This window comes from Lepidochelys kempii, chromosome 5, assembly GCF_965140285.1.
Source record: "Lepidochelys kempii isolate rLepKem1 chromosome 5, rLepKem1.hap1, whole genome shotgun sequence".
Classification (NCBI taxonomy): domain Eukaryota; kingdom Metazoa; phylum Chordata; order Testudines; family Cheloniidae; genus Lepidochelys; species Lepidochelys kempii.
The window spans coordinates 128,701,126-128,727,463 of record NC_136384.1 but is presented as its reverse complement, the minus strand read 5'-3'; the positions used below and the strand labels follow the sequence as shown (position 1 = coordinate 128,727,463).

Sequence of the window (26,338 nt, the reverse complement as noted above, 5' to 3'; positions counted from 1 at the left end):
CCAGGCAGAGGGCGGCAACTGGAATAAGGGGGTGGTGTTATGAGTGTGGGGAATTGGGGCATATAGCAGCCCAGTGCCCCAACAGGAAAGAGCCTATGCAATGTAATCTGGGGGATCACAGGGAGCAATGTGGCCTAATTGGCCTGATAAGGGTTGCAATGACCTTGCGTGGGTATACAAGATCAGAAAAATGAATGGAATTGAAACCATAGCATTAGTAGATTGCGGGAGTGCTGTCACGCTGGTCTCGGGGAAGTTGGTGGGGCAAGACCAACTAACCTGGGCCAAAAACACAGGGGTAACGTGCGTTCATGGCACTGTAAATTTCTACCCCACAATCCCGGTACGGATTGAGATCCAGGGGAATACTACCAGGGTGACTGCAGGGTGGTTCCCAGGCTCCCCTACCCTGTCTTAATTTGTAGGGACTTCCCTGGGTTTGAGCGCTTACTCCCCCCAGTAGAGCCAGAGGAGGGTAGCAACGCCCGGGTTGAGACGGGGGCACCTACAGATAGCCTCACCCCAATGTTTGCCGAATTTGCCCTGGAGTTATTCTCATCCCCTGGAAAACCCCAAAAATCTAGGCGAGAAAGGAGGGCAGATAAAAGAATAGGGACCAGGATTCTAGCAGAGAACCAGAAAACCTCCCTTGTTGGTAGGCGAACCTGTTCAGGAGGCCAGGAGATAATTCAGGTCAGTGAGGACTCGGAGGCGGTTCCTAGCCCAAGTAGGGGCAACCCAGGGGGCGGAGTAGAAACAGGCCCCCTGGAATTAGGTCAGATTGGTACTGCATGTGAGAATTTCGGGCAGGACCAAGCCAATGACTGGCTATATGCGAATGTGAGGGAGGAGGTAGTGGAGGTAAATGGCGTACCCGTGGAAGGAAAGACCAAAGGCCCAAGGCCATATTATGTGCTCAGACGCAGTCTGTTGTACAGGATAGCGCAAATACGAGGGGAAGAAGTAGAACAACTCTTAGTCCCACGGAAACACACAAGGGCAGTACTAGAGTTAGCTCACAGTCCATCTATTTGGGGGACATCTAGGAATAGACAAGACACTGGATAGAGTCGTAAGAAGATTTTATTGGCCAGGAATACGTGCAGAGGTCCAGCGCTGTTGTGCCTCCTGCCCTGAATGCCAGTTGCATAGCCTCCGACCTCACTTGCGGACCCCATTAGTACCTTTGCCTATTATTGAAGTCCCTTTCGAGAGGATAGCAATGGACATAGTGGGCCCACTGGAAAGATTGGCACGGGGCCACCGAAACTTGACTATGCCACGTGGTATCCAGAAGCCATTCCTTTAAGAAACCCCACATCCAAGGCAGTAGCAAAAGAACTACTCCAGGTTTTTGCCAGAGTGGGCATCCCTAAGGAGATCCTGACAGACCAAGGAACCCCGTTCATGTCAAAATTAATGAAAGACTTGTGTACCCTACTCCGCATCCAGGCCATACAGACCTCAGTCTACCACCCACAAACAGATGGACTGGCTGAGTGGTTTAACTGTACCCTTAAAAGTACGATCCGGAAGGTGGTAGCACAGGATGGAAAAGACTGGGGTACCCTTCTACTGTATCTAATGTTTGCTATATGGGAAGTCCCCCAGGCGTCCACCGGTTTCTCTCCCTTTGAACTACTATACGGACGCCACCCTCGTGGAATATTAGATATTGCCAAGGAAGATTGGGAAGAACAACCCAACCCAGGAAAGAATGTCACTGAGCACGTGACACGGATGAGAGAGCGAATAACTCGAGTAACTCCTATAGTATGAGAACATTTGGAAAAAGCAGAAGAGGCCCAGTGGACATATTACAACCGTCGGGCAAAAGTACGGAGATCTCAGCCGGGGGAACGGGTAATGGTGCTAGTACCAACAGCAGAAAGCGAACTCCTAGACAGCTGGCATGGACCATATGAGATAGTGGAAGCCATTGGGGAGGTGGACTATAAGGTCAGACAACCAGACTGCCGAAGGCCAGAGCAAATCTACCACATCAACTTACTGAAGCCCTGGCGTGACCGAGAGACATGCCTGGTCATTCGGGGAGCTCCACCCCAGACAGATGACCCACAGGTGCAGGTGAAGATACCTTCTGAGTTAACTCCAGAACAACGAACAGAGGTCATTGATATGCTCCAGGACGTGTTCTGTACACAGCCGGGCCGTACAACACTGGTCCAACATCATATTGTCACCAGTCCCGGAGTAAGGGTGACGATAAGACCGTACCGAATACCGGAAGCTAAAAGGGAAGAAATTAGGACAGAAGTGAAGAAGATGCTGGAACTCGGGGTTATTGAAGAATCCCACAGCCAGTGGTCCAGCCCTATCGTCCTAGTCCCCAAGACTGACGGCACCTGAGGTTTTGCAATGACTTCCGGAAGTAGAATGAAGTATCCCAATTCAATGCCTATCCGATACCACGCATTGACGAGCTAGTTGATCAGTTAGGCAAGGCCCGATACCTAACCACTCTAGACCTGACCAAAGGATATTGGCAAATTCCCCTGGCTGAGAATGCCAAGGAATAGACTGCCTTCTCTACACCCGATGGCCTGTTCCAATACACTGTTCTCCCTTTCGGACTCCATGGGGCCCCTGCAACTTTCCAACGACTTATGGACAAATAGCTGTGACCCCACGCCAAGTATGCCGCCGCCTATCTAGATGACATAGTCATCCATAGCCCTGACTGGGAAACACACCTCGGAAAAGTAGAAGCGGTGCTAGACGTCCTGCAGAAGGCCGGCCTCACTGCCAACCCTCTCAAATGTGTGATAGGACTAGCTGAGGCCAGATACCTCAGGTATGTAGTAGGGAGAGGTTAGGTGAAACCCCAATGGAACAAAGTGGAGGCAATACAAGGTTGACCTCGACCAGTCTGCAAAAAGCAGGTCCGAGCATTTCTAGGGATAGTAGGATACTATTGGAGATTCATCCCTCATTTTGCCACAAAAGCAGGGCCATTGATGGATTTAATAAAGGCTCGCGGCGCCGAGATAGTAGAGTGGACTGATGTGGCAGAAGGAGCATTTGCAGATTTAAGGAGCAGTTTGGAGGGAAGCAGAGGAGAGTTTAGAGAAGTGCTGCAGTGGGCTAAGAAGACCAAGATCCTAGGTAAAGGGACACCTGGTATGTGCAGAGGGAGGGAGGAAGCCCCACAAGCTGAAGGGCAGGAGAGGGAAGTAGCCCAGGGGAAGGAACCGCTAGTTCAAGAGGTTTACTGCTATCCCTAGAGCCCCTGGGCTGGGACCCAGAACAGAGGGTGGGCCTGGGTCCCTCCCTCTCCACTCCCCTCCTCTAGGACACTAGTGGGGCAGTTAATACCCCAGTTCAGGGGCGAGAAATGGTGCCCTGAACCCTCCCCAAGAAGAGAAAGCGTGAGACCCATCAAAGTAGTGCCGGCAATTAGCCACGCTACTTAATTATTAATTTATTTAAAATTTTAATTGAAAGTTATTTAATTTTAGTCAATCATTTGAAGATTAGCAAATATGTAGGTTAAAATACCAACACTAAACTTTTTATTTTTTTTAAATACTATTTTTTTTCCGTAAACTTGAACATGTAACAATCATGTTCAAGATGCATCAGTCTGAGGACTTCATCTAGTGCCAATTGTTGTACTGCCTAAGTGCTTCTCTGGAAAATTAGGACTGCAAGGTGAGGTCCCCTGTAGTGGACTTCATGAGATTTCTGCTCTTCTCCTTTTCCTGGGTATACTTGGGTGTACAAGTTTTTGACTCTGTTGTTTCTGCTCCTCCCCTGTTTGTTTCTTTGGCTATAGTGTGAAAGTTTTGTTCAAGCCAAGGGGGTCTTGCAGCATATCCTTGAAGTGATCAGGCTCCAGACTAATCCAGTCTTGTCTGGAAGGTTGTTTTGTTTGACAGATGTGCCCCCTTGACTGAGAAGATCTGCCTGTAGATCTCTTGCGGTTCCTCCTGGGTTTTGTGAGCTGCATTGTTCCCCCAGGACAATTGCCTGGAGCCTCACAAAAGGGTGGGAGATATGATGTGACTAATTGTTGAGCTACCAACAAAGCCGGGCACAGTGCACTTTTTTTCTTACATTATAAGCACAGGAAACTTAAACCGATACAATTTTTTGAATGTTCTAAATGTTTTTGCTGCTCCAAATTCTTCATCTCCTCCTTCAAGCCCCCATGTCCGTCCTCTCTAGGCAGGAGAACACTCCATCTAAACTCTTGTAAACTTGATATAAGCTATAGCCTGTCAAGAGAATTAACATACTAGCTTTGAATCCACAATCTTTCACATTCAGAAATAGTATAGATCAGAGGTCAACAACCTATGGCAAGCTGATTTTCAGTGGCACTCTGCTGCTGCCCTGGGGTTCTGTCTGCTGTACCCTTGCCAGCCGGAGTCCTGGCTGCCGGCCCCGCTCAGCCCACTGCCAGTCTGGGGTTCCGCTTGCCCATCTCAGCCTGCTGCCGGCCTGGTATACCAGCTGCTGGCCCCACTCAACTCGCTTCCGTTCTGGGGTTCCGGCCACCGGCCCCTTGCCAGCTGGGGTCCTGTCCGCCAGCCTCACTCAGCCCGCTGCCTGCCTGGGGACATTGGAAAACTCCAGTAAGGAAAAGCAAGGGCAAGGATCACACTAAACTGATAAGATCTGCATTTTAATTTAATTTTAAATGAAGCTTCTTAAACATTTTAAAAACCTTTTTTACTTTACATAGAACAATAGTTTAGTTATATAATACAGACTTAGAGAGAGAGACCTTCTAAAAACGTTAAAATGTATTACTGGCACACGAAACTTAAATTACAGTGAATAAATGAAGACTTGGCACACCACTTCTGAAAGGTTGCTGACCCCTGATATAGGGGAAGGTTGTCATTTCATTTTCTATTCTTGTTTTTGTATTTTCTTCCCTTAATAGGATCCATAAAAGCATTGATTTCCATAGTGGTAATAAAGGTGAGGTGTCCTTTTATTCTCAGGTTTCAGAGTAGCAGCCGTGTTAGTCTATTCGCAAAAAGAAAAGGAGTACTTTTGGCACCTTAGAGACTAACCAATTTATTTGAGCATATGCTAGTGTCTAAGGTGCCACAAGTACTCCTTTTCTTTTATTCTCAGTTATCAGGTTTGCTTTTGATGTTGCAAAAAGGAACAGTCTCCAGCAGGTCTTGACAGCAGAAAACTCTTCCAAGTAGAAGTATGACTCATACAAAAAAGTTTTCTTCTACAGAAGTACCCTAGGGCCTAAGGGGACCTGTGTATTCAGACTGCATGAAATTGACAATAAGCTTTCCAATTGCAAGGCTGCCCTTGAGAACTGCCACCAACAGTGGATCTAATCTGTTGTTGTGTATGACACATGTCAGACAAATTGGGTCAGCTGTAGGAATACATTTGCTTCTGATACAGTGAAGTAATGTACAGATTCATACTGCTTCCCTTGCATCAGCCACAATAGAAATTTTGGGTATTGGCTATATTAGCTAATTTGAACTGTGTTAATCTGTTTCCGGTCCTCTGATATGTTCCCTCCCCTTTGTAATGTTAATTCTAACAGAGATACTTGCTTGATTACAAAAGTTGTATGTGAAAGACTTTGGACTTTTTACCAGAAATTGCTTTTAACTCTCATTCTTCTTGTCCCAATAAAGTGGTGAAATTAGCATTGTTACTCAGCATAGAGACTACTTGTGTTCTTTAGACCAATTTATAAAAACAAATAAATAGCAGTCACAGAAGGTGCATGAACTCCTAACCAAAAAGAAAGCAGGAAGGCAAGCTAAAACCCAGTATAGTTAAAATACAAGATTAGAGGTTATTCAAACTAAACCTACTTTTCAAAAAATAAAAATCCAGACCAAGTGAAGTCACTAGAAAACAACAGTGGTGGCTGGTAAAATGTAAGGAAAGCAAAGAAAATTTGGAGAGAAAACTGAAAAATACCAAAATAAAAAAAATTAAAAAAAAAATCAAAACCCAGGGAATTCTTGAGGTATATTAGAAGCAGGAAGGTGTCCCCTGGACAACCACAGTATCAAGGGAGCAATCAAGGCAGATGTGAATGTTGTAGAGAAGCTACGTTATTTCTCTGAAATAATCTCCCACACATAGGATGTGGACTTGACATCTACTCCAGACTTTTAGTCTTTCCAGATGAGGCACTAACAGAGACTGAAATGTCAAAATAAGAAATACTGGAATAAAATGATGAATTGAGATTTAATAATAAATTGAATAGCAAAGAGACAAGGTGGGTGAGGTAATATCTTTTATTGGACCACATTGGACCAATTTCTTTTGGTAAAAGAGACAAGCTTTCATGCTACACAGAGCTCTTCTTCAGATAGTCGCAGGGACTGGACTGCATTCATCCAAGAGTTCTGAAGAAACTGGGAGTGAGTGTGTTATGATTTTCAAAGGAGTCCTGGGGATTTAGACGTCTTCCATTCCTGTGGCTAATCTGTTTAAATATGTAAAGATATCATGTATTAAAATCAGCTTCTAGACTGGAGGATAGCAAACTTACCTATTTTTTAAAAAGGGCACTAGGGGATTATTCTGGGAATTAGACCAGTGAGTGTTACTTCATTATCAGGTATATTGGTTGAAGTATTAATTAAAGACCATTCTAAAACACCTAGTTGAGCATGATGTGATCGAGATCTTGTTCAGGTATTTTGTACCCTAACAGTAAACTAGAATTTTATTGAGCATCTCAACAAAATAGTGGATAAAGGAGAAGCAGCTGAAGTGACTTATTTGGCTGTTCAAAAGACCTTCAGATCTTTCACAAGGGACTATAAAGGTAACTAATCCTGGGGTGAAAAATAAAACTCTTTAACTAGGGCCCTACCAAATTCACAGTCCATATTGGTCAATTTCACGGTCATAGGTTTTAAAAAATAATAAATTTCATGATTTCAGCTATTTAAATCTGAAAATTCACAGTGTCATAACTGTAGGAGTCCTACCCAGCTCACAGCAGGGCAGAAGTAAGGATGGTATGGTCTGGTATTGCCACCTTTACTTCTGTGCTGCTGCTGGCAGGGCGCTGCCTTCAGAGCTGGGCGCTTGGCCAGCAGTTGCCACTGTCCGGCCACCCAGCTCTGAAGTCAGCACAGAAGTAAGGGTAGCAATACCGCAACCCCCCAAAAATAACTTTCCAAACCCCCCCATAACCCTCTTTTGCGTCAGGACCCCCAGTTTGAGAAATAAATCTATATAGTATAGGGTAAAAGTACTCAAAAGACCAGATTTCACAGTTCGTGACGCATTTTTCACAGATGTGAATTTGGTAGTGCCCTTGCTATAACAAATGAGAAATTGTCTGAAAGAAGAAATTGCACGGTGGAGGAGAAGTTGGAAAAAGTAGACTTCTGCCGGTTGTTAGGTTTTTTTGTTTTTGTTATGAGATCAAGCCCTTTAAAAGTCAGGAAAATTCTGAAGATTAAGATTATTTCAAGTAATGTTGATTCATCCACTCTGCATATATGTAATATTTCAAAGTCCTTTCCCTCTGTTAAAGACATGTTGTGTTGATAATGATCTTAAAGGCCTAAAGAGTTAAAGGTGTTCATGAACTCTTTCACTGTCCAACATTAAATAGCAATAGGTGGGTTCAGGGTTATTTTTAAACAGAGCCCTTGGTTTTACTCAGTTACTGAGCAAACATCCAAAAGTATTCATTCATATTGAAAGTTTATTGATTAAACATGAGAAAGAACATGAAATTAAAACAAGCATTTATATTGAAACTGTGGTTGAGTGGTTATGCAAAACAGACTTAGTTAAACCTTATCAAAGTCTCTCTCCTTTTGGTGTCAAACTATCAGTCTCTTATTTTCAGAACAGCCTTTATTTGAAGAAAAGGCAAAGGTTAATTTTACTCTGTCCTGATGTGAAGGGCATCTACTTATCCTGTTCTTAATAAGAAGGCAGACTAAAGGTGGAGGAGAGACAGGGTAGAAAAGATGGGTGAAATATGGCTTTGGCCGATATTTCTGGAACACTGGATCTCTGGTTATTACGAGTGGATGCTTTGGCTGGCTAGTCGACCAAGACACCTGCTGCTTTGACTCTGGTTAGTTATGATCCTGTCAGGGCTGTCATCTGGTTGGATCCTTTCTCCTTAGACAAGGCAGGCTTGGATGACTGCAGTATAGTTGACTTCAGGATTCAGTGAAAAGCCAGGAGTGAGATAGGCTAGGAAGAAAGAAAGAAATCACATGGCAGAAGATAACACAAGAGAAGGGACTACAATACAGGATCTTGCATGTTTTTGTGGTGCTGGTAATTAGATCTCCCTGCTGGCGGGCTGAGGACTGGCTGTCATGATGATGCGATGACTTTCAGCACTCACAGGTGAAAACCAAGTTCCTTAAACAAGAGTGAGGCCAGATGGCCTTTCCTTCAGGAAGAAAGTCCCTCGATATCACTCAAGCAAATTCCATACCTGTGGAATAAATATACATAGGAAGGCAGAATTAACTTTCTTCATGTGGCAGCTAACGGAAGTCTGTTTTGAAAGCAGATAGTGGTTTGGATTACGGCAACCATGGTAAATCAGTTGTTCGAATGTTAGCTGAGAATTTTCAGACTTCTGAACATACTTTGTTTTTTCATTATTTAATAGTGTATCATAGCAGCTCCCCATGGCACCAAACCGGAATAGGGCCCCATTGTGTCAAGTGCTTTGCAAACAAGTGGAAAGATTTTTTGATTTTTCCTGTCCCCAGTTTCACGGCACTGAATTGCCCTGCCCTGAAGAGCTTACAGTCTAATGTAATGTTAATTTTTTAAAAGCAAACATTCCAATAACACATTGTTCTCCCAGGGAGAATGCTTTCAAAGCCTTAAGTCTTTTGACTGGGTATATACTTTTGTGAGTGTTTTGTGGGCCAGAAGCAATTATGCGTGGCATTGTTGGGAGCTTATCTGTAGAGCAAAGGTTAAGAGAATTGGAAAATCCCTAGCAGAATTAGAAAAGGCAAGTACAGCTGCTATAGATAGCTGAAAACAGAATAGTCATCCCCGTACCACAAATACCTGTTAATGTTTCTATGTACACAATACTCTTGATTTCACTTTCTGAACAGTATTCTGCATCTAAGCCACCTGATAGGAAGAATTTTTAACATAATTTAGAAGTGCCATGGTCAGTAAATCTATAAATGTAGAAGAAAATAAGTTTAATCATTGTAAAGGATAGTGTTTATAGTGGTGGCAACAAAAGGCCTTTGAAGATTATTGAAAGCAGAGCCATTTGATGATGGTAAAAGCAGTTTGTTTATACTGTACACTACATTTCTATATGATATAGTAAGTAATACAGCAAGACCGTATCCAAAGGGCAGTGCTCAGATGTCTTCATGAGTTATGGCTGGAAACAAAATGCTGAAATGAAGAATTAGGGAATACTCTCTTCATAAGTGAACTGGGTATTCAAGGGCATTTCAGGGTATAAATTGAAATAAGCACTAACACTGTCCTTTGTGTCAATAGATGTTTGGTCAGTACTATATTGGCACTTAGACATTTTTAATGGCATTTCTTGGATAAAGTTTCTATATCGTTCTGTACAGATTGATTTTAGTGTCATCGGACTGCAAAAGGAGCTCAGTAATTGATGAGAACCAAGAAATTACAACTCTTTGTGACCATGTAAGCCATCTCACGTGCTTTTAATGCACAATATTAATACAGCTACTTAATCTCATTTCAAAATGAGTACTATTTCAGGACTTGGACTACAAACTCATCACCAGACCTTCCATGGTAAGGGATTGTCCTGAAGTGAGGACGAGAAGTGATGGGCCTAATCTGCAGCAAAGGGAGACTTAACACTATCTATTACACTTCCTAACTCTAAGGATAGTTAAGCTCTGGAACAAGCTTCCAAGGGAGGTTGTGGAATCACATAATTGGAGGTTTTTAAGAACAGGCTGGACAAACACTTGTCAGGGATGGTCTAGGTTTACTTGGTCCTTCCTCAGCACAGGGGGCTGGACTAGATGACCTCCTGAGGTCCCTTCCAGCCCAACATTTCTATGATTCTCTTTTGCTACAGAACATTTGGCTTCCGTCAAATCAACACTTTCTGTCAGAAAAGTGTTCCGTCTGAAAATTTTTGACCAGCTCTAATGTGAATACAGTCTTGTGGTTGAGATGTTACACATGCATATTAGGAAACTTTAAATTATAGTGTATATATGTATATTTATAGGAATCAATGTAACTTGACCAAAGTGCCATTTTATGTCTTAATAGAAAATTTAAAAACTAGTGCATATACGCAGGGCTGTGAGTTATGTTTGCCATGGGAATTATATTGACATTTATGCGTCTGTGGTTATAACTTTAGCGTTAATGTTTTCCTATTTTAATATACCTGGGAATATGTTTAAGTACAGTGTTTTAGTTGTATTTTTGCCTTTAGGGAGGGAATCCTTTCATCATCATCTTCTTTCCCCCTTTTGTCCATCAGAATTAATTCAGATTAGTAGATCAACAATTCATGTTAGGAATCTGCTCAGCCAATTTAAAAAAAAAAAATTTACTTTTAGTTTTTCATTTCACTATCCCTTGTTTCATTTATGTGTCAGTCTCTGTCCCATCATTCTGCACCCATCCAGTCACCTGGGATCTCTTTCCCCATCCTGCGACTGACAAACCTTTGTTTCATTTACTTTGTCATGAACATTTCCGGAATAGAATTGCTTAGCATAATCATGCCTGTGTTCTGGTATACTAGAGCTTCCTTTAGAAGCTGACTGGATGATGTGATTCTGATCAATTTCAGATGCTGCTAGCAAATACAGGAAAATCCTAATACTCAAGGAACAGTCAGATCCTGCTAAATAATTCTGTGGGATTGTCTGCTTGAGTGAGAATGGAAATGTGGTATTTGTGTGATCTCAAGTATCATCTAAAAGCTGCTGTTAACACATTTTTACTGGAAATGATTTTTATTATGCAATATTGTAGTGAAATGTTGTTCCAAATGTACTTCAGATAGTTCTTATCAGAAATGTGACAAGGCTAATTGTCATGGAGCCATAGATGATGATAAATGATGTGATGTCGTAGCTTGTCATGAAGGGTACGTGGATTACTCCATTCAAGAGGCAGACTGTGTAATATAAAATTGTAAATTTGAAATTTTAAAATGCAGTTAACCTAAATTATACCTGAACTTTGTGACACCAGTCATTTGAATTCTAAAGTCTAAAAGAGACATTTGTACTTCTGGCTTATTGTATGAGTGTACTAATGTGACAGGAATATGCTACTTCAAATACTAGTGTGTCTTGGGTGTGGATTAAATACATAAATAATCCTTTAAAATTTTCCATTTCATGGTTTTACTTTTCATTCATAAATAGTGGTGTCCCACAGGGATCTGTACTGGGACAAGTACCGTTCAACATATTCAGAAATGATCTGGAAAAAGGGGTAAAGTTGGCAAAATTTACAGATGATACGAAACTACTCAAGATAGTTAAGTCCCAAGCAGACTGTGAGGAGTTACAAAAGGCTCTCACAAAACTGGGTGACTGGGCAACACAACGGCAGATGAAATTCAGTGTTGATAAATGCAAAGTAAAGCACATTGGAAAACATAATCCCAACTATACATATAAAATGATGGGGTCTAAATTAGCTGGAGCACTCAAGAAAGAGATCTTGGAGTCAATGTGGTTAGTTCTCTGAAAACATCCACTCAGTGTGCAGCGGGAGTCAAAAAAGCTAACAGAATGTTGGGAATCCTTAAATAGGAAAGGGATAGATAATAAAACAGAAAATATCATATTGCCTCTATATAAATCCATGGTACGCCCACATCTTGAATTCTGTGTGCAGATGTGGTCACCCCATCTCAGAAAAGATATTTTGGAATTGGAAAAGGCTCAGAAAAAGGCATAAAAATTATAAGGGGTATGGAATAGCTTCCATATGAGGAGAGATTAATAAGACTGGGACTTTTCAGCTTGGAAGGGATATGATTGAGGTCTATGACATCATGACTGGTGTGGAGAAAGTAAATAAGGAAGTGTTATTTACTCCTTCTCATAACACAAGAATTAGGGGTCACCAAATGAAATTAATAGGCAGCAGGTTTAAAACAAACAAAAGGAAGTATTTCTTCCCACAATGCACAATCAACCTGTGAAACTCCTTGCCAGAGGATGTTGTGAAGACCAAGACTATAACAGTGTTCAAAAAAGAATTAGATAAATCCATGGAGGATAGGTCCATCAATGGATATTAGCCAGGATGGGCAGGGATGAAGTCCCTACCCTCTGTTTGCCAGAAGCTGGAAATGGGAGACAGGGGATGGGTCACTTGATGATTACCTGTTCTGTTCATTCCCTCTGGGGCACCTGGGATTGGCTACTGTTGGAAGACAGAATACTGGGCTAGATGGACCTTTTGTCTGACCCAGTATCACCGTTCTTATGTTCTTATTCCTGTCTGTTGTTGGTTTTTTGGAAGCATCATTGCACCTGAAGAAAGATCCAGTCCAAAGATTCAGCTGTAGTTGTTGTTACTAGATCCAGGCTGTGTTATAAATAGGGAGATGTAGTGTTAAAAGACTCTAAGTTGGGGCATTTTTCGTACTGTATTGGAAGATGGAATTCCACATGTGCTTTTTTCCATTGGTCCTGCACTTCCCAATCTAGCAGCAATCATCAATATGTGAGAGAAATCATTAGATTTTTGTTGCATTACTTTATGAGAAGAGTATAGCGGCACTAAAAATGTTTTGTTAAACCTGTTAGTGCTGTCCATAGCAACAGAATCTTGAGATACCACTGTCCATTGGGAAGATGAGCAATTCCTCTTTGAGCCAAGCCACAGATTTGGCTCCCAGTGTCGCAATAATACTAATACATCCATCCTTGTGATTCAGCACAGTAATTTACACAATCTGGTCATCTTCCACCTCGCTGTAATAAGGGATATTCAGGCTATTGTTGTAACTGCTGCAGTTTGGCATGGGTGTCTTTGCTGTCCAGGCTTTGCAAGGTTAAGTTGTTCTTTTGGGTAATTGTCAGTTTGTGCCTTGGGAGGGCCATGTGGAGAGGACACCCTTGGTCAGTTCAGCCTGATCTACGCTATGAGTTTATTTTGGCTTTAGCAGCGTTAAATCGAATTAACCCTGCACCGGTCCACACAACAAAACCATTTTTTTCTACATAAAGGGCTCTTAAAACCGATTTCTGTACTCCTCCCCAACAAGGGGATTAGTGCTGAAATCGACATTGCCGTTTCGAATTAGAGTTAGTGTGGATGCAATTCGAAGGTATTGGCCTCCGGGAGCTATCCCACAGTGCACCATTGTGACTGCTCTGGACAGCACTCTGAACTCGGATGCACTGGCCAGGTGTACAGGAAAAGCCTGTGCTTTTGAATCTCATTTCCTGTTTGGCCAGGCGAGCTCATCAGCACAGGTGACCATGCAGAGCTCATCAGCACAGGTGACCATGCAGTCCTAGAATCGAAAAAGAGCTCCAGCATGGACCGAATGGGAGGTACTGGTTCTGATCGCTGTATGGGGAGAAGAATCCGTGCTATCAGAACTATGTTCCAAAAGACGAAATGCCAAAACATTTCAAAAAAATCTCTGAGGCCATGAGGGACAGAGGCTACAGCAGGGACGCAACACAGTGCCGCGTGAAACTTAAGGAGCTCAGACAAGTGTACCAGAAAACCAAAGAATCAAACGGATGCTCCAGGACAGAGCCCCAGACATGCCGCTTCTACGCTGAGCTGCATGCAATTCTAGGGGGGGCCGCCACCACTACCCCTGTCCGTGGACTCCAATGATGGGGTACTCTCCACCATGCCTGAGGATTTTGCGGACGGGGAAGATGAGGAGGAGAAGCTTGAGGAGAGCACACAGCGCATTGTTCTCCCCGACAGCCAGGATCTTTTTTATCACCCTGACTGAAATACCCTCCCAACCCAACGAAGCCGGAGAAGGGACCTCTGGTGAGTGTACCTTTTAAAATATAAGACATGTTATAAAAGCAAGCATTTTTTAATGATTAAGTAGCCCTGAGGACTTGGGATGGATTCGTGGCCAGTACAGCTACTGGAAAAGTCTGCTAATGTGTCTGGGGATGGAGCGGAACTCTGCCAGGGACATCTCCATGAAGCTCTCCTGGAGGTACTCTAAAAGCCTTTGCAGAAGGTTTCTGGGGAGAGCAGCCTTATTCTGTTTCTCCATGGTAGGACACTTTACCACGCCATGCTAGTAGCAAGTAATCTGGTATCATTGCATGACAAAGCCTGGCAGTGTTTGGTCCTGATGTTTGCTGGCATTCAAGCAACATCCATTCTTTATCTCTCTGTTATCCTCAGAAGAGTGATATCTTTCATGGTAACCTTGTTAAAATAGGGGAATTTAATTAAGGAGACATTCAGAGGTGCCTGTTCCTACTGGGCTGTTTGCCTGTGGCTGAAAAGAAATCCTCCCTGCAGTTAACCATGTTGTGTGTGTGTGTGTGTGTGTGTGTGTGTGTGCGTGTGTGTGTGCGGGGGGGGCCCACTGGTGCTGAGCTGTTCGCATTTGGCTAGCAGGCATCTTCCCTGATACCAGCCATGCGGTGGGGGGAGGGGTAAAGCGATCATCCCAGAGAATTGAGGGAGGGGTTAGTTTGGTTTCTGCTGCTGCATGTTAATAGGAAAACTGCAGCACTAAATGGCCAACTCAACGTGCTTTGCTTGGTATGGGAGAGGAGGGCGCTGCTGTTATGAAGGTTGCAGAAGCCGAAAGACTATAGCTTACCATGGCTGCCTGCAAGCCGAATTCTGTTGCCTGGCACTGCGTTTGTGATCTCTAACACCAAAGCCACAGGCACTCAATATAAGATGCAAAATGTGACCGTGTACCAAAATCACATGTGCTATGTAATGTGAATAGTGTTGTTCACCATGAAAGAGTATAGCCATTGTTCTGTAAAATGTGTCTTTTAAAATACTTCACTCCCTTTTTTTCCTCCAACAGCTGCAAATGTTTCAAGCCTCCCTCCTTCCTCCCAAAGGCTATCTCATATAAGGTGGCAAAAAAAACGTACACGTGATGAAAAGTTCTCTGAGCTCATGCAGTCGTCCGGCACTGACAGAGCTCAGCAGAATGTGTGAAGGGACACAGTAGCAGAGTACAGGAAAGTGGCTGATGAACGTGAGGAGAGGTGGTGGCAGGAAGATCGGAGGAGGCATGAGGCAACGCTGTGGCTACTGCGGGATCAAACAGACATGCTCTGGCGTCTGGTGGAGGTTCATGAACGGCAGCAGGATCACAGACTGCTGCTGCAACCCCTGTTTAACCGCACTCTCTCCTCCCCAGGTTCAATAGCCTCCTCACCCAGATGCCCAAGAACACCGGGGGGAGGGGGGAGAAGGCTCCGGGCACACAACCACTCCACCCCAGTGGACAGCCCAAACAACAGAAGGCTGTCATTCAAGAAGTTTTAAAGTGGCCTTTTCCTTCCCTCCTCCCACACCCTACCCGGGCTACCTTGTGAGTTATCTCCCTATTTTTATAATCAATTAATAAAGAATACATGTTTTTTAAACGATAGTGACTTTATTTCCTTTGCAAGCAAGCTTTGATCGAAATGGGGAGAGTGGGTGGCTTACAGGGAATTTAGAGACAACAAAGGGGGGGTGGGTTTTGATCAAGGAGAAACAAACAGAAGTGTCATACAGTACCCTGACCAGTCATGAAACTGGTTTTCAAAGCTTCTCTGATGCGCAGCACTTCCTGCTGTGCTCTTCTAACCGCCCTGGTGTCTGGCTGCGCGTATTCAGCAGCCAGGCGATTTGCATCTATCTCCCACCCCGCCATAAATGTCTCCCCTTTACTCTCTCAGAGATTGTGGAGCACACAGCAAGCAGCAATAACAATGGGAATATTGGTTTTGCTGAGGTCTGAGCGAGCCAGTAAACTGTGCCAGCGACCTTTTAAACTTCCAAATGCACACTCTACCACCATTCTGCACTTGCTCAGCCTATAGTTGAACAGTTCCTAACTACTGTCCAGGGTGCCTGTATACGGCTTCATGAGCCAGGACATTAAGCAGTAGGCTGGGTCCCCAAGGATAACTATAGGCATTTCAACATCCCCAACGGTTATTTTCTGGTCTTGGAAGTAAATCCCTTCCTGCAGCCATTTAAACAGACCAGAGTTCCTGAAGACGCGAGCGTCGTGAACCTTTCCTGTCCATCCCACGTTGAAGTTGGTGAAACGTCCCTTGTGATCCACCAGTGCTTGCAGCACCACTGAAAAGTATCCCTTGTGGTTTATGTACTGGCTGCGCTGGTGGTCCGGTCCCAAGATAGGGATATGGGTTTCGTCTATAGACCCACCATAGTTAGGGAATCCCATTGCAGCAAAGCCATCTAGTATGACCTGCACATTTCCCAGAGTCACTACCTTTGGTAGCAGCAGCTCAATGATTGCATTGGCTACTTGCATCACAGCAACCCCCACAGTAGATATGCCCACTCCAAATTGATTACCGGCTGACTGGTAGCTGTCTGGCGTTGCAAGCTTCCACAGGGCTATTGCCACTCGCTTGTGAACTGTGGGGGCTGGTCTCATCTTGGTATTCTTGCGCTTCAGGGCAGGGGAAAGCAAGTCACAAAGTTCCATGAAAGTGCCCTTACGCATGTGAAAGTTTCGAACCCACTGGGAATCATCCCAAACCTGAAACACTATGCGGTCCCACCACTCTGTGCTTGTTTCCCGGGCCCAGAATCGGCATTCCACAGCATGAGCCTGTCCCAGTAGTACCATGATCTCCAAATTGCTGGGGACCGTGGTTTTAGAGAAATCTGTGTTCATGTCCTCATCACCGTGCTTCCGTCGCCTCCTCGCCTGGTTTTTCAGGTGCTGGTTCTGCATAAACTGCACGATAATGCACGGGGTGTTTACAATGGTCATAACTGCTGCAGTGAGCTGAACGGGCTCCATGCTTACTGTGCTATGGCGTCTGCTTGGGCAATCCAGGGAAAAGGGCGCGAAACGATTGTCTGCTGTGCTTTCACGGAGGGAGGGAGGGTTGACTGACGACATTTACCCAGAACCACCTGTGACAAACTTTTGGCCCCATCAGGCATTGGGAGATCAGCCCAGAATTCCAATGAGCAGCGGGGACTCCGGGAACTGTGGGATAGCTACCCCCAGTGTACTGCTCAGAACGTTGACACTTGCCACAGTACTGTGGATGCACACCGTTGAATTACTGTGCTTAGTGTGGGCGCATGCACTCGACTTTATACAATCTGTTCCCAAAAATCAACTTCTGTAAAATTGGAGTACTTTCGTAGTGTAGACATGGCCTTCTTTGGCAATGGGACTGAGATGGGCCAAAAGACATGGAGCATAGTGGGGTGGAAGAAAATCTTTAATTTTAAAAATGATTATTCACTGGATATATATGCATCTTTTGGCATTTTTCTTGTATATTGTTTGTGTTCGTCTTGTCTGTTCAAATACTCTTAAGGGCAAGGACCATGTCTCTGTGTGGGACCCTGATAATAATTGGAGCCTTCGGGTGCTATTTCAATAATAAAACATCATGAGTGCCACCCTTTTCTTGTTTCACTTTTTAAATTTCAAGATGCCTGGGTGTTTATAATAAAACTAGTGTATTTGTTTTCAATTTGTGTTTCTCCTCACTTCTGTGTGTGCACATAGTATAAAGTCATGTATTGCAGCATATAGTATATAAAGGAACTTTCAATGATTTAGAATTCTTCTTAATAGTCATTGACAGTGATTGTTAAAGATTTACCCTGTATATTTTCATTGACAGGTTCCAGTTGCACATTGTTTTGGACCTCCGGGACATTACAAAAAAAAGTTTTGCACCGTATGCAGAAAGCAGTTAGAGTCCCTTGCTTTTCGATGTGAAGGTAATTTAAAATGTGTATATGCACAGTCATGTGTGTCATATAAAAATAGATATATGTGTATATCTAAAGATATATAATATATGCTAATGATAACCCTGACATAAATTCCTTTCTTTTTGCATTCATGAGATAAACTCTACTTAATTAGTTCTCTGGACTGCTTCATTTGTGTTCTGTCCAATAATCTTTGTGTCTGAACCAACATTGCAAACTACCAAGCACCTTCAAACAGTTACCTTAAAAACAAGGAACAAAAATACATGCAGACATAAGTCTCTTCACCAAATGTGGATTCCATCCCCTGATTTTACTCTGGTCCTTGAATTATTGTTGATGCTGCTGCGGGTCAGTGACAGGCCCAAAAGCAAGCCTCCTCCCCTTGGAGAAATGTGATTCTGAGCTTTCTGTTAGTGTGTAGCACAAACACCTATCCCTGAAGGCTTTTGAAATACTGGGACTTAAATAAATACCAACAATTTTGACAGAAAAGCTATTTTAGACTGCTTTTAACATATTCTCACTTCTCTGTCACTGTCTGTTGATGGTAGTTAGGGCACCTAAAGGGACATGAAAATAGTATCAGTAAAAATAATTGTACTCTAAAAATGTTCCAAAGTAGCTTTTCTGTAAAAAGTGCCGTAAACATAGAATCATAGAATCATAGAATATCAGGGTTGGAAGGGACCCCAGAAGGTCATCTAGTCCAACCCCCTGCTCGAAGCAGGACCAATTCCCAGTTAAATCATCCCAGCCAGGGCTTTGTCAAGCCTGACCTTAAAAACCTCTAAGGAAGGAGATTCTACCACCTCCCTAGGTAACGCATTCCAGTGTTTCACCACCCTCTTAGTGAAAAAGTTTTTCCTAATATCCAAACTAAACCTCCCCCACTGCAACTTGAGACCATTACTCCTTGTTCTGTCATCTGCTACCCTTGAGAACAGTCTAGAGCCATCCTCTTTGGAACCCCCTTTCAGGTAGTTGAAAGCAGCTATCAAATCCCCCCTCATTCTTCTCTTCTGCAGGCTAAACAATCCCAGCTCCCTCAGCCTCTCCTCATAACTCATGTGTTCCAGTCCCCTAATCATTTTTGTTGCCCTTCGCTGGACTCTCTCCAATTTATCCACATCCTTCTTGAAGTGTGGGGCCCAAAACTGGACACAGTATTCCAGATGAGGCCTCACCAATGTCGAATAGAGGGGAACGATCACGTCCCTCGATCTGCTTGCTATGCCCCTACTTATACATCCCAAAATGCCATTGGCCTTCTTGGCAACAAGGGCACACTGCTGACTCATATCCAGCTTCTCGTCCACTGTCACCCCTAGGTCCTTTTCTGCAGAACTGCTGCCTAGCCATTCGGTCCCTAGTCTGTAGCTGTGCATTGGGTTCTTCCGTCCTAAGTGCAGGACCCTGCACTTATCCTTATTGAACCTCATCAGATTCCTTTTGGCCCAATCTTCCAATTGGTCTAGGTCCTTCTGTATCCTATCCCTCCCCTCCAGCGTATCTACCACTCCTCCCAGTTTAGTATCATCCGCAAATTTGCTGAGAGTGCAATCCACACCATCCTCCAGATCATTTATGAAGATATTGAATAAAACCGGCCCCAGGACCGACCCTTGGGGCACTCCACTTGATACCGGCTGCCAACTAGACATGGAGCCATTGATCACTACCCGTTGAGCCCGACAATTTAGCCAGCTTTCTACCCACCTTATAGTGCATTCATCCAGCCCATACTTCCTTAACTTGCTGACAAGAATACTATGGGAGACCGTGTCAAAAGCTTTGCTAAAGTCAAGAAACAATACATCCACTGCTTTCCCTTCATCCACAGAACCAGTAATCATAACATAATTATAATCATAACGTAATCAGTAACATAATACATGTTGGTCTGAAGGCTTCATTGGCACTTGTTTGGGGCAACCTGCCTAACTCCCGCATGGCTGTGCCGTTCATGAATGACATGTCCATTTCAAAAATGGAAGTCATTGGCAGTTGGTAAGGCACTGCTGAAAATTTTATCCCTGCTCTAGTGTTCCCCTGTATGCATGGCAGGAGAGCTGAAACTGAAGAGACAATAGGTTTGAGCATGCATGGAGGCAATAGGGATGAACCTGGAGTTATGTTGGATAGTCTTGGGCCCATTCTGAAGACCCTTGTAAGCAGCATCAGGGATCAGAAAAAAGCTTTATAAAGTTAGTTTTAAATACTCTTTTTAATTGGGTGATAAAACTTGTGTTCTCTTTTGATGGTCTTCATATTGACTAGTTCAAAGAAATGGAAATGTTGACAGAGGGGCACTTAGAGCTTGAGATGAGTTTTGATTTGATGACTTTGTATTTGATAGACCAGTTCCTCTACCTTTCTGCAGATACTGTCCTTCAGTTGTAAACTAAACAATCAAAGTATGCTTTATGAAAGAGCCCATAAAGACTGCTCAGTTCTGACCCTAAGCTCCTGGGCTGAAGTTGACACATTTAGCACATCTTGCTTTTTAAAGACCATTTCTTTTAGGAAAGTGGCTGTCTCTAAACTGTCCCCATCCTACTCAACAAATTCATTCTTTTCGGTATTTGGAGGTATATCCAATATCCATATCCAAACTGCAATGCGCGTTCCAGCTTTTACTCCTATTAGTACTGCAGAGCCAACATAGCTTTGCTGCGTGAGCTGCAGATTGTACTCTACCAAGTGTACCAACAGCAGAATTGTTGCTACGCTCCAATCAGCTACTCTTGTGTAACCTCGCTGAAATCATTATTTGGTTTGCAGAAACTTTATTACTGGATGTGTGGCTGGAAAGAACTCAGCTTGTCTCTAAGCCCAGGTTGAATTTACAAAACTGTCAACATTTTCCTTATCAAATGTGTATTTTTTTTTAAAAATAGTTGACAAATAACAACCCTGGAACTGCACAATATCTTTTTTTACCAGGTAATTTTTGGGGTAGATTTGTAGTCAAGTTAAGAAGTATTTAATCTATTTAGGGATCTCATACTTACTACCTTGTTATAGCAGTTTTCAGAAGGATTCTTTTCAGGAAAGAAAAACAATATTGCTTCTCCCGTAGATTTAAACAAAGACAGTCTTTGCTTATGTGCAATGGAGAATTACATCCACAGCAGTGTGTAGGGCTATAATTAGCTAGAATGTGCTTATTGACTTTATTTCTTACAACTTATAGAGCACTTTTAAAATTAAGCTTACAGAATGGGTAACTTGATGATTCTCGTAAAAGCATGACTGTCATTGTTAATGGCTGTCAGCGGGGCTGACCTCCTGTGTCAGATCTGGAATACTCGTCAGAGTTGTGTGAGGTGGTTGGAACAATGGATTCCTTGAATGCTACAGAAAGAGGTGGTTTGCAGGCTTGGTGGAATCCTGAGATTCATGTTCTTGATTTATTTGAAGAGACAAATGTTGCTGTCCGCCCAGAACAGTCACTTTTAAAGAACAGTTCTATTTACAACTTAGATTGTAGCTAATTTTCTTTTCTTTTTCTTCTTCTTCCAAATAGGTTCATGGCCATTTGTCCCTGTGTAATTTTTGTTTGGGGTGTGTCTTGGCTGGCTATCACTCTTCTGTGTTTAGGACTTTGTTATTTTTCAGCAATAGAAAATAGGGAAAGTTGCCCTTCCTATTAATGGGGATCTCCTGAACTCTTTCTCATTTTGTTAAAGCAAAATTTCCAGTTTAAGGTGAGAGAGGTGATTATGGTAGGGAAGAGGACTGGTTTCTTTGAATCAGACTATAGACATCCTTATAATAAGCCAGCCAATTGTTCTTATCTTACTTTATTAGAAGAAATAATTAAATCACTTAAGCGCAAAATTAGTTTTGCCTTCCTACATACTTGCTTTTTCAGTTAAATAATAGTTGCATCAATTAAATGCAAAGTAAATTGAATAACACACACCATAATACAGATAAATGTCTTGTATTTGCTGAACAGTAAAAGGCATAAGAAATGCTATGTGGGGAGATAGGAAAAGTAAAACAAACCTGGATGTTAGACATTTCCTGTTTAATTTTTTTACTTTCAGTGTGTGAACTACACGTGCATACGGATTGTGTCCCATTTGCTTGTAGCGATTGTCGTCAGTGCCATCAAGATGGGCATCAGGATCATGTGAGTGTTAACTTGTGTGGCTAGAACAGAGCATGAAGTACAATCAGTTACTTTCAATGTAAAACAAACCTGATTCCCCTCCCTCCCGCAATAACATCCTCCTCCAGTTTCTGTTGTGTGGTTTACTGTGTGAGTGACATGGGTTTGGTAGATATGTTCCTTATCTATAAGGAACAGAAAAATACATCCTGTATATTATTGGATTTTATTGTGAACTGATGTTACTTTTTGTTTTCTAATGTGTTACTGACATTTGTCCAATGGAGAGCAGGTTGTTGCTGCTGAATTTTAGACATGCTCAGTGGAGCTCAAGTTGAACATATCCAGGAGCGTTCAGAAAATCTCGGTCTTTATTTAAAAAACAAAAGACCGCTCTGGTGATGGGGAAATGGAAATTCCCTCTTCTCTCCGGAGTATTTTTTTTTTTTTTTTGCTTCTTATGATGTGAACCTTTTTTAGAGAAACTGTAATGCTAAACAGTACAAGCCTGTTGGCAGAACGAATAGAATTACCATCAAAATACAATGTGCCCTTCATACTGATGCATCATTTCTAAATTGTAGTGTCCTCTTTGTGAAGGGGGAAAATGATTGTATAGCTGTTGCACTTCTCCCTGTTGTACCTCAGATTTCATGGCCAAAACTTTAAAAGATGGCTGCTGAAAATTCTGGTAGTTAAGTGGATATTGAGGCCTGATTTTCAGAAGTGCCGAGCAACCAGCAGCTTCCATGGAAGTAGAGAGTTACTGCTGAACGCTGAGCACTTCTGAAATTCAGGCCTAAATGTGGTGTTAGTTGTACCGTAGCTTTTAGCACCACTCTTTAAAATTTTTGGCCTTCTATCTCTCGTACTAAAGACTGACCAAGCATTTTGAAAGGGCACGTTATTGTAGTAGCTATAGGTGCCAAAGATCAAATGCAAAGTAATTTGCTGTGTATAACTTTAGTGTAAGAATAATACATTGTGGACTGTTTGTAGAACATGAAATAAAAATTAATATTTCTGTATGCAGTGTTGTAGCCATGTCGGCCTCAAGATATTAGAGACAAGGTGAGTGAGGTGATATCTTTATTGGACCAACATCTGTTGGTGAGAGAGACAAGCTTTCGAGCTTACACAGAGCTCTTCTTCCGGTCTGGGAAATGTACTCACGAGTGTCACAGCTAAATACAAGGTGGAACAGATTGTTTAGCGTAAGTAGTGATCACATATTTCAAAAAGAACAAGGAGTACTTGTTACACCTTAGAGACTAACAAATTTATTAACAAAAATATTTCAAGGGACCACTCCAGGGGAAACGGCCTGTTAACATCCCTGCAGTCAGGGGAGGAAAGGAAGATGGGGGCGGACTGTTAGTGGGTTACAGATTGTTGTAATAAGTCATAACTACACTGTCTCTGTTCAATCCATGATATTGAGTGTTCAGCAAAGTTATGAATTTAAGCTTCCCGGCTCGTCTTTTGAAAGGATTGTGCAGGTTTCCTTTGAGGATGAGGACTGATAGGGCAGACACAGAGTGATAAAGTGAATTGTGAAAAGTGTTTACCCACAAGTGATGTGAGGTTTTTGTCTTTTATCGTTTTCCTGTGGTTTTTCTGCATTTGAGCTTTTGAGCAACGTGACACACTCCAAGGACACAGAGAGTTATTATAGAAGCCACACATTTCTGAGATCTCTAAACCCATTCCTCAGGCTGGCTGCTTATGTCTCAGGCAAAATGTTTAACGTTTGCTGCTCAATATCTTAATCCGTAAAATGCTAATTCTAATCTCTCTGAATATTTTGAAAACTAAGATTTGTAATGGGCAGTGAAGATGGAAAGTGCTATGTAAGTGCCAAATATTGTTCCTTATGTTGATGCATTTATTACAGAGCTAAACATTACAATGCTCAGGAAAACGGGCCAGTGAGACTTCTTTTTCCTTCATTTTCTGTGGGATTTTAATGGCCTGCTGCAAACTTGCTTACTCCATATTTCAATAGGAAAATACTTAAATATTGTATATATTAATTACATTAAATATGTGCAACGTTCTGTGATGTTTTTCCTGAAGCCTTTAGGGTTAATTTTAAATTAATAATGTAGGGACCTGGTTGTGTTTACCATAATACAGTCGATTGATCCATTTTCTCAGGATACATATCATCATCATTGGAGGGAGGGAAATCTCTCGTCCAGTGCTCGTTGTGAGGTCTGCAAGAAAACCTGTGGTTCTTCAGAGGTGCTGTCTGGCATGAGGTGTGAGTGGTGTGGCATTCTGGTATGTAAGCGTCATTGGGCATACTGTGGAAATAAAAGCTTTGTTAATTTTATATATTTAAAACTGGCCATGAATAAGTCATAGAATATCAGGGTTGGAAGGGACCTCCAGGAGGTCATCTAGTCCAACCCCCTGCTCAAAGCAGGACCGATCCCCAATTAAATCATCCCAGCCAGGGCTTTGTCAAGCCTGACCTTAAAAACTTATAAGGAAGGAGATTCCACCACCTCCCTAGGTAACCCATTCCAGTCTTTCACCACCCTCCTAGTGAAAAAGTTTTTCCTAATATCCAACCTAAATCTCCCCCACTGCAACTTGAGACCATTACTCCTTGTCCTGTCATCCGCTACCACTGAGAATAGTCCAGATCCATCCTCTTTGGAACCACCTTTCAGGTAGTTAAAAGCAGTTATCAAATCTCCCCTCATTCTTCTCTTCTGTAGACTAAACAATCCCAGTTCCCTCAGCCTCTCCTCGTAAGTCAGTCATTTGTTAGATGACACTCAATAAATCAGAGCGAAAGTAAGTTTGGGATTTGTTTCCTTTAGTCTCCAAAGTGGAGGAATTTTAAAATAAGTGGATAAAATTAAGGAATTCTTAATGCTGTGTCTTAACAGGATTCTTTGGGGGTACTAACACTGCATAGTTAACTGATGCTTCTTCGTTCAGTACACGGCTGCTATTCCATTTCTTGTCTTGTGGTTCTCACACATTCGGTATATTACCAGTTAGTGCTTGTATTATTGATGTGAATTGTAAAAAGTGTGAGAGGGTCGGGCTAGATGGCTATAGGAGTGTAATAGAAGGCAGATATATTAGCCCCAGGCTGAGTAGGTCCCTTTTCCCTGGGTAAGGTAACAGGGAAGGTTCCAGAACAATCAGGAACCTTCTGGAGATAATTAAGACAGGCTGATTAGAACACCTGCAGCCAATCAAGAAGCTGCTAGAATCAATTAAGGCAGGCTAATCAGGGCACCTGGGTTTTAAAAAGGAGCTCACTTCAGTTTGTGGTGTGAATGTGAGGAGCTGGGAGCAAGAGGCACTAGGAGCTGAGAGTGAGAACACGGACTGTTAGAGGACTGAGGTGCACAAGCATTATCAGACACCAGGAGGAAGTTCCTATGGTGAGGATAAAGCAGGTGTTGGGAGGAGGCCATGGGGAAGTAGCCCAGGGAGTTGTAGCTGTTGCACAGCTGTTGCACAGCTGTTCCAGGAGGCACTCTAGACAGCTGCATTCCACAGGGCCCTGGGCTGGAACCCGGAGTAGAGGGTAGGCCCGTGTTCCCCCCAAATCCTCCCAACTCCTGGTCAGACACAGGAGGAGTCAACCTGGACTGTGGGTTCAGAAAAAAGGCCAAGCTGAGGGCTGCCGTGAAGCTCCAAGGCGAGCAAATCCGCTAATAAGCGCAAGACCCAAGGTAGAGTAGGAACTTTGTCACAAAAGAAACAAAAATTTATGCTGATTACATAGAATCCCTCCTCCTAACCTGCTGGTGTTCCCTTTCAGCATGGAATGTTTTTGAACCCTGGAGATTGTTCCCAACATTTCTGAACGTGTATTTGATTTTGTGGTCATCCTTTTGTACTGCTAATGTTTTATTCCCATACAACATAAAAGTATCCTACCTTTATATGCTCTCTCTTATTCAGAAGAGAGCCAAAACTTGTTATAGACTTAAAACTGATATAGAGCCTACTGTGTAGATAGGGGTCACTGAATACATCATTAGTCACCAAGAGGGTGAAATGCAGAAACAGTGCCTAGAAATAACACACAAAGCATTAGGGGATAGGAAATGAAAAATAAATTTAATAATTAAAAACAAAAGTATTTTTGAATTACCACACTCAGTCTTAAAACTTACAATAGCAAACTTACCTCTATCTTAAGGCTAAACAATTATTCAGTGTTTCAGGTATATTTTATTTGAATTATTTAGATATTCAAAAATACTTTTAAAAACAAATAACTGAAATTACACATCACTATTTTTTCTTTAAATTTTTTTTATTTTTTTTTGCGAA

At 42.6% G+C, this 26,338-nt stretch overlaps 1 protein-coding gene across 3 annotated transcripts in view; it reads left to right on the top strand.

Annotated features, from left to right (window-relative positions):
• The window catches only part of DGKQ (diacylglycerol kinase theta), a 172,718-nt gene that overhangs the window by 69,509 nt on the left and 76,871 nt on the right, over nt 1-26,338 (top strand). For 2 of the 3 annotated variants that reach the window (XM_073345802.2, XM_073345804.2), the window contains exons 3-5: nt 17,817-17,916; nt 21,966-22,051; nt 24,188-24,313. The exons of the other annotated variant lie outside the window; for it this stretch is intronic. In XM_073345802.2, the coding sequence (XP_073201903.2) occupies nt 17,817-17,916; nt 21,966-22,051; nt 24,188-24,313 (312 nt within the window). The remainder of the gene's footprint in view (nt 1-17,816; nt 17,917-21,965; nt 22,052-24,187; nt 24,314-26,338) is intronic. 3 annotated transcript variants of the gene reach the window in all.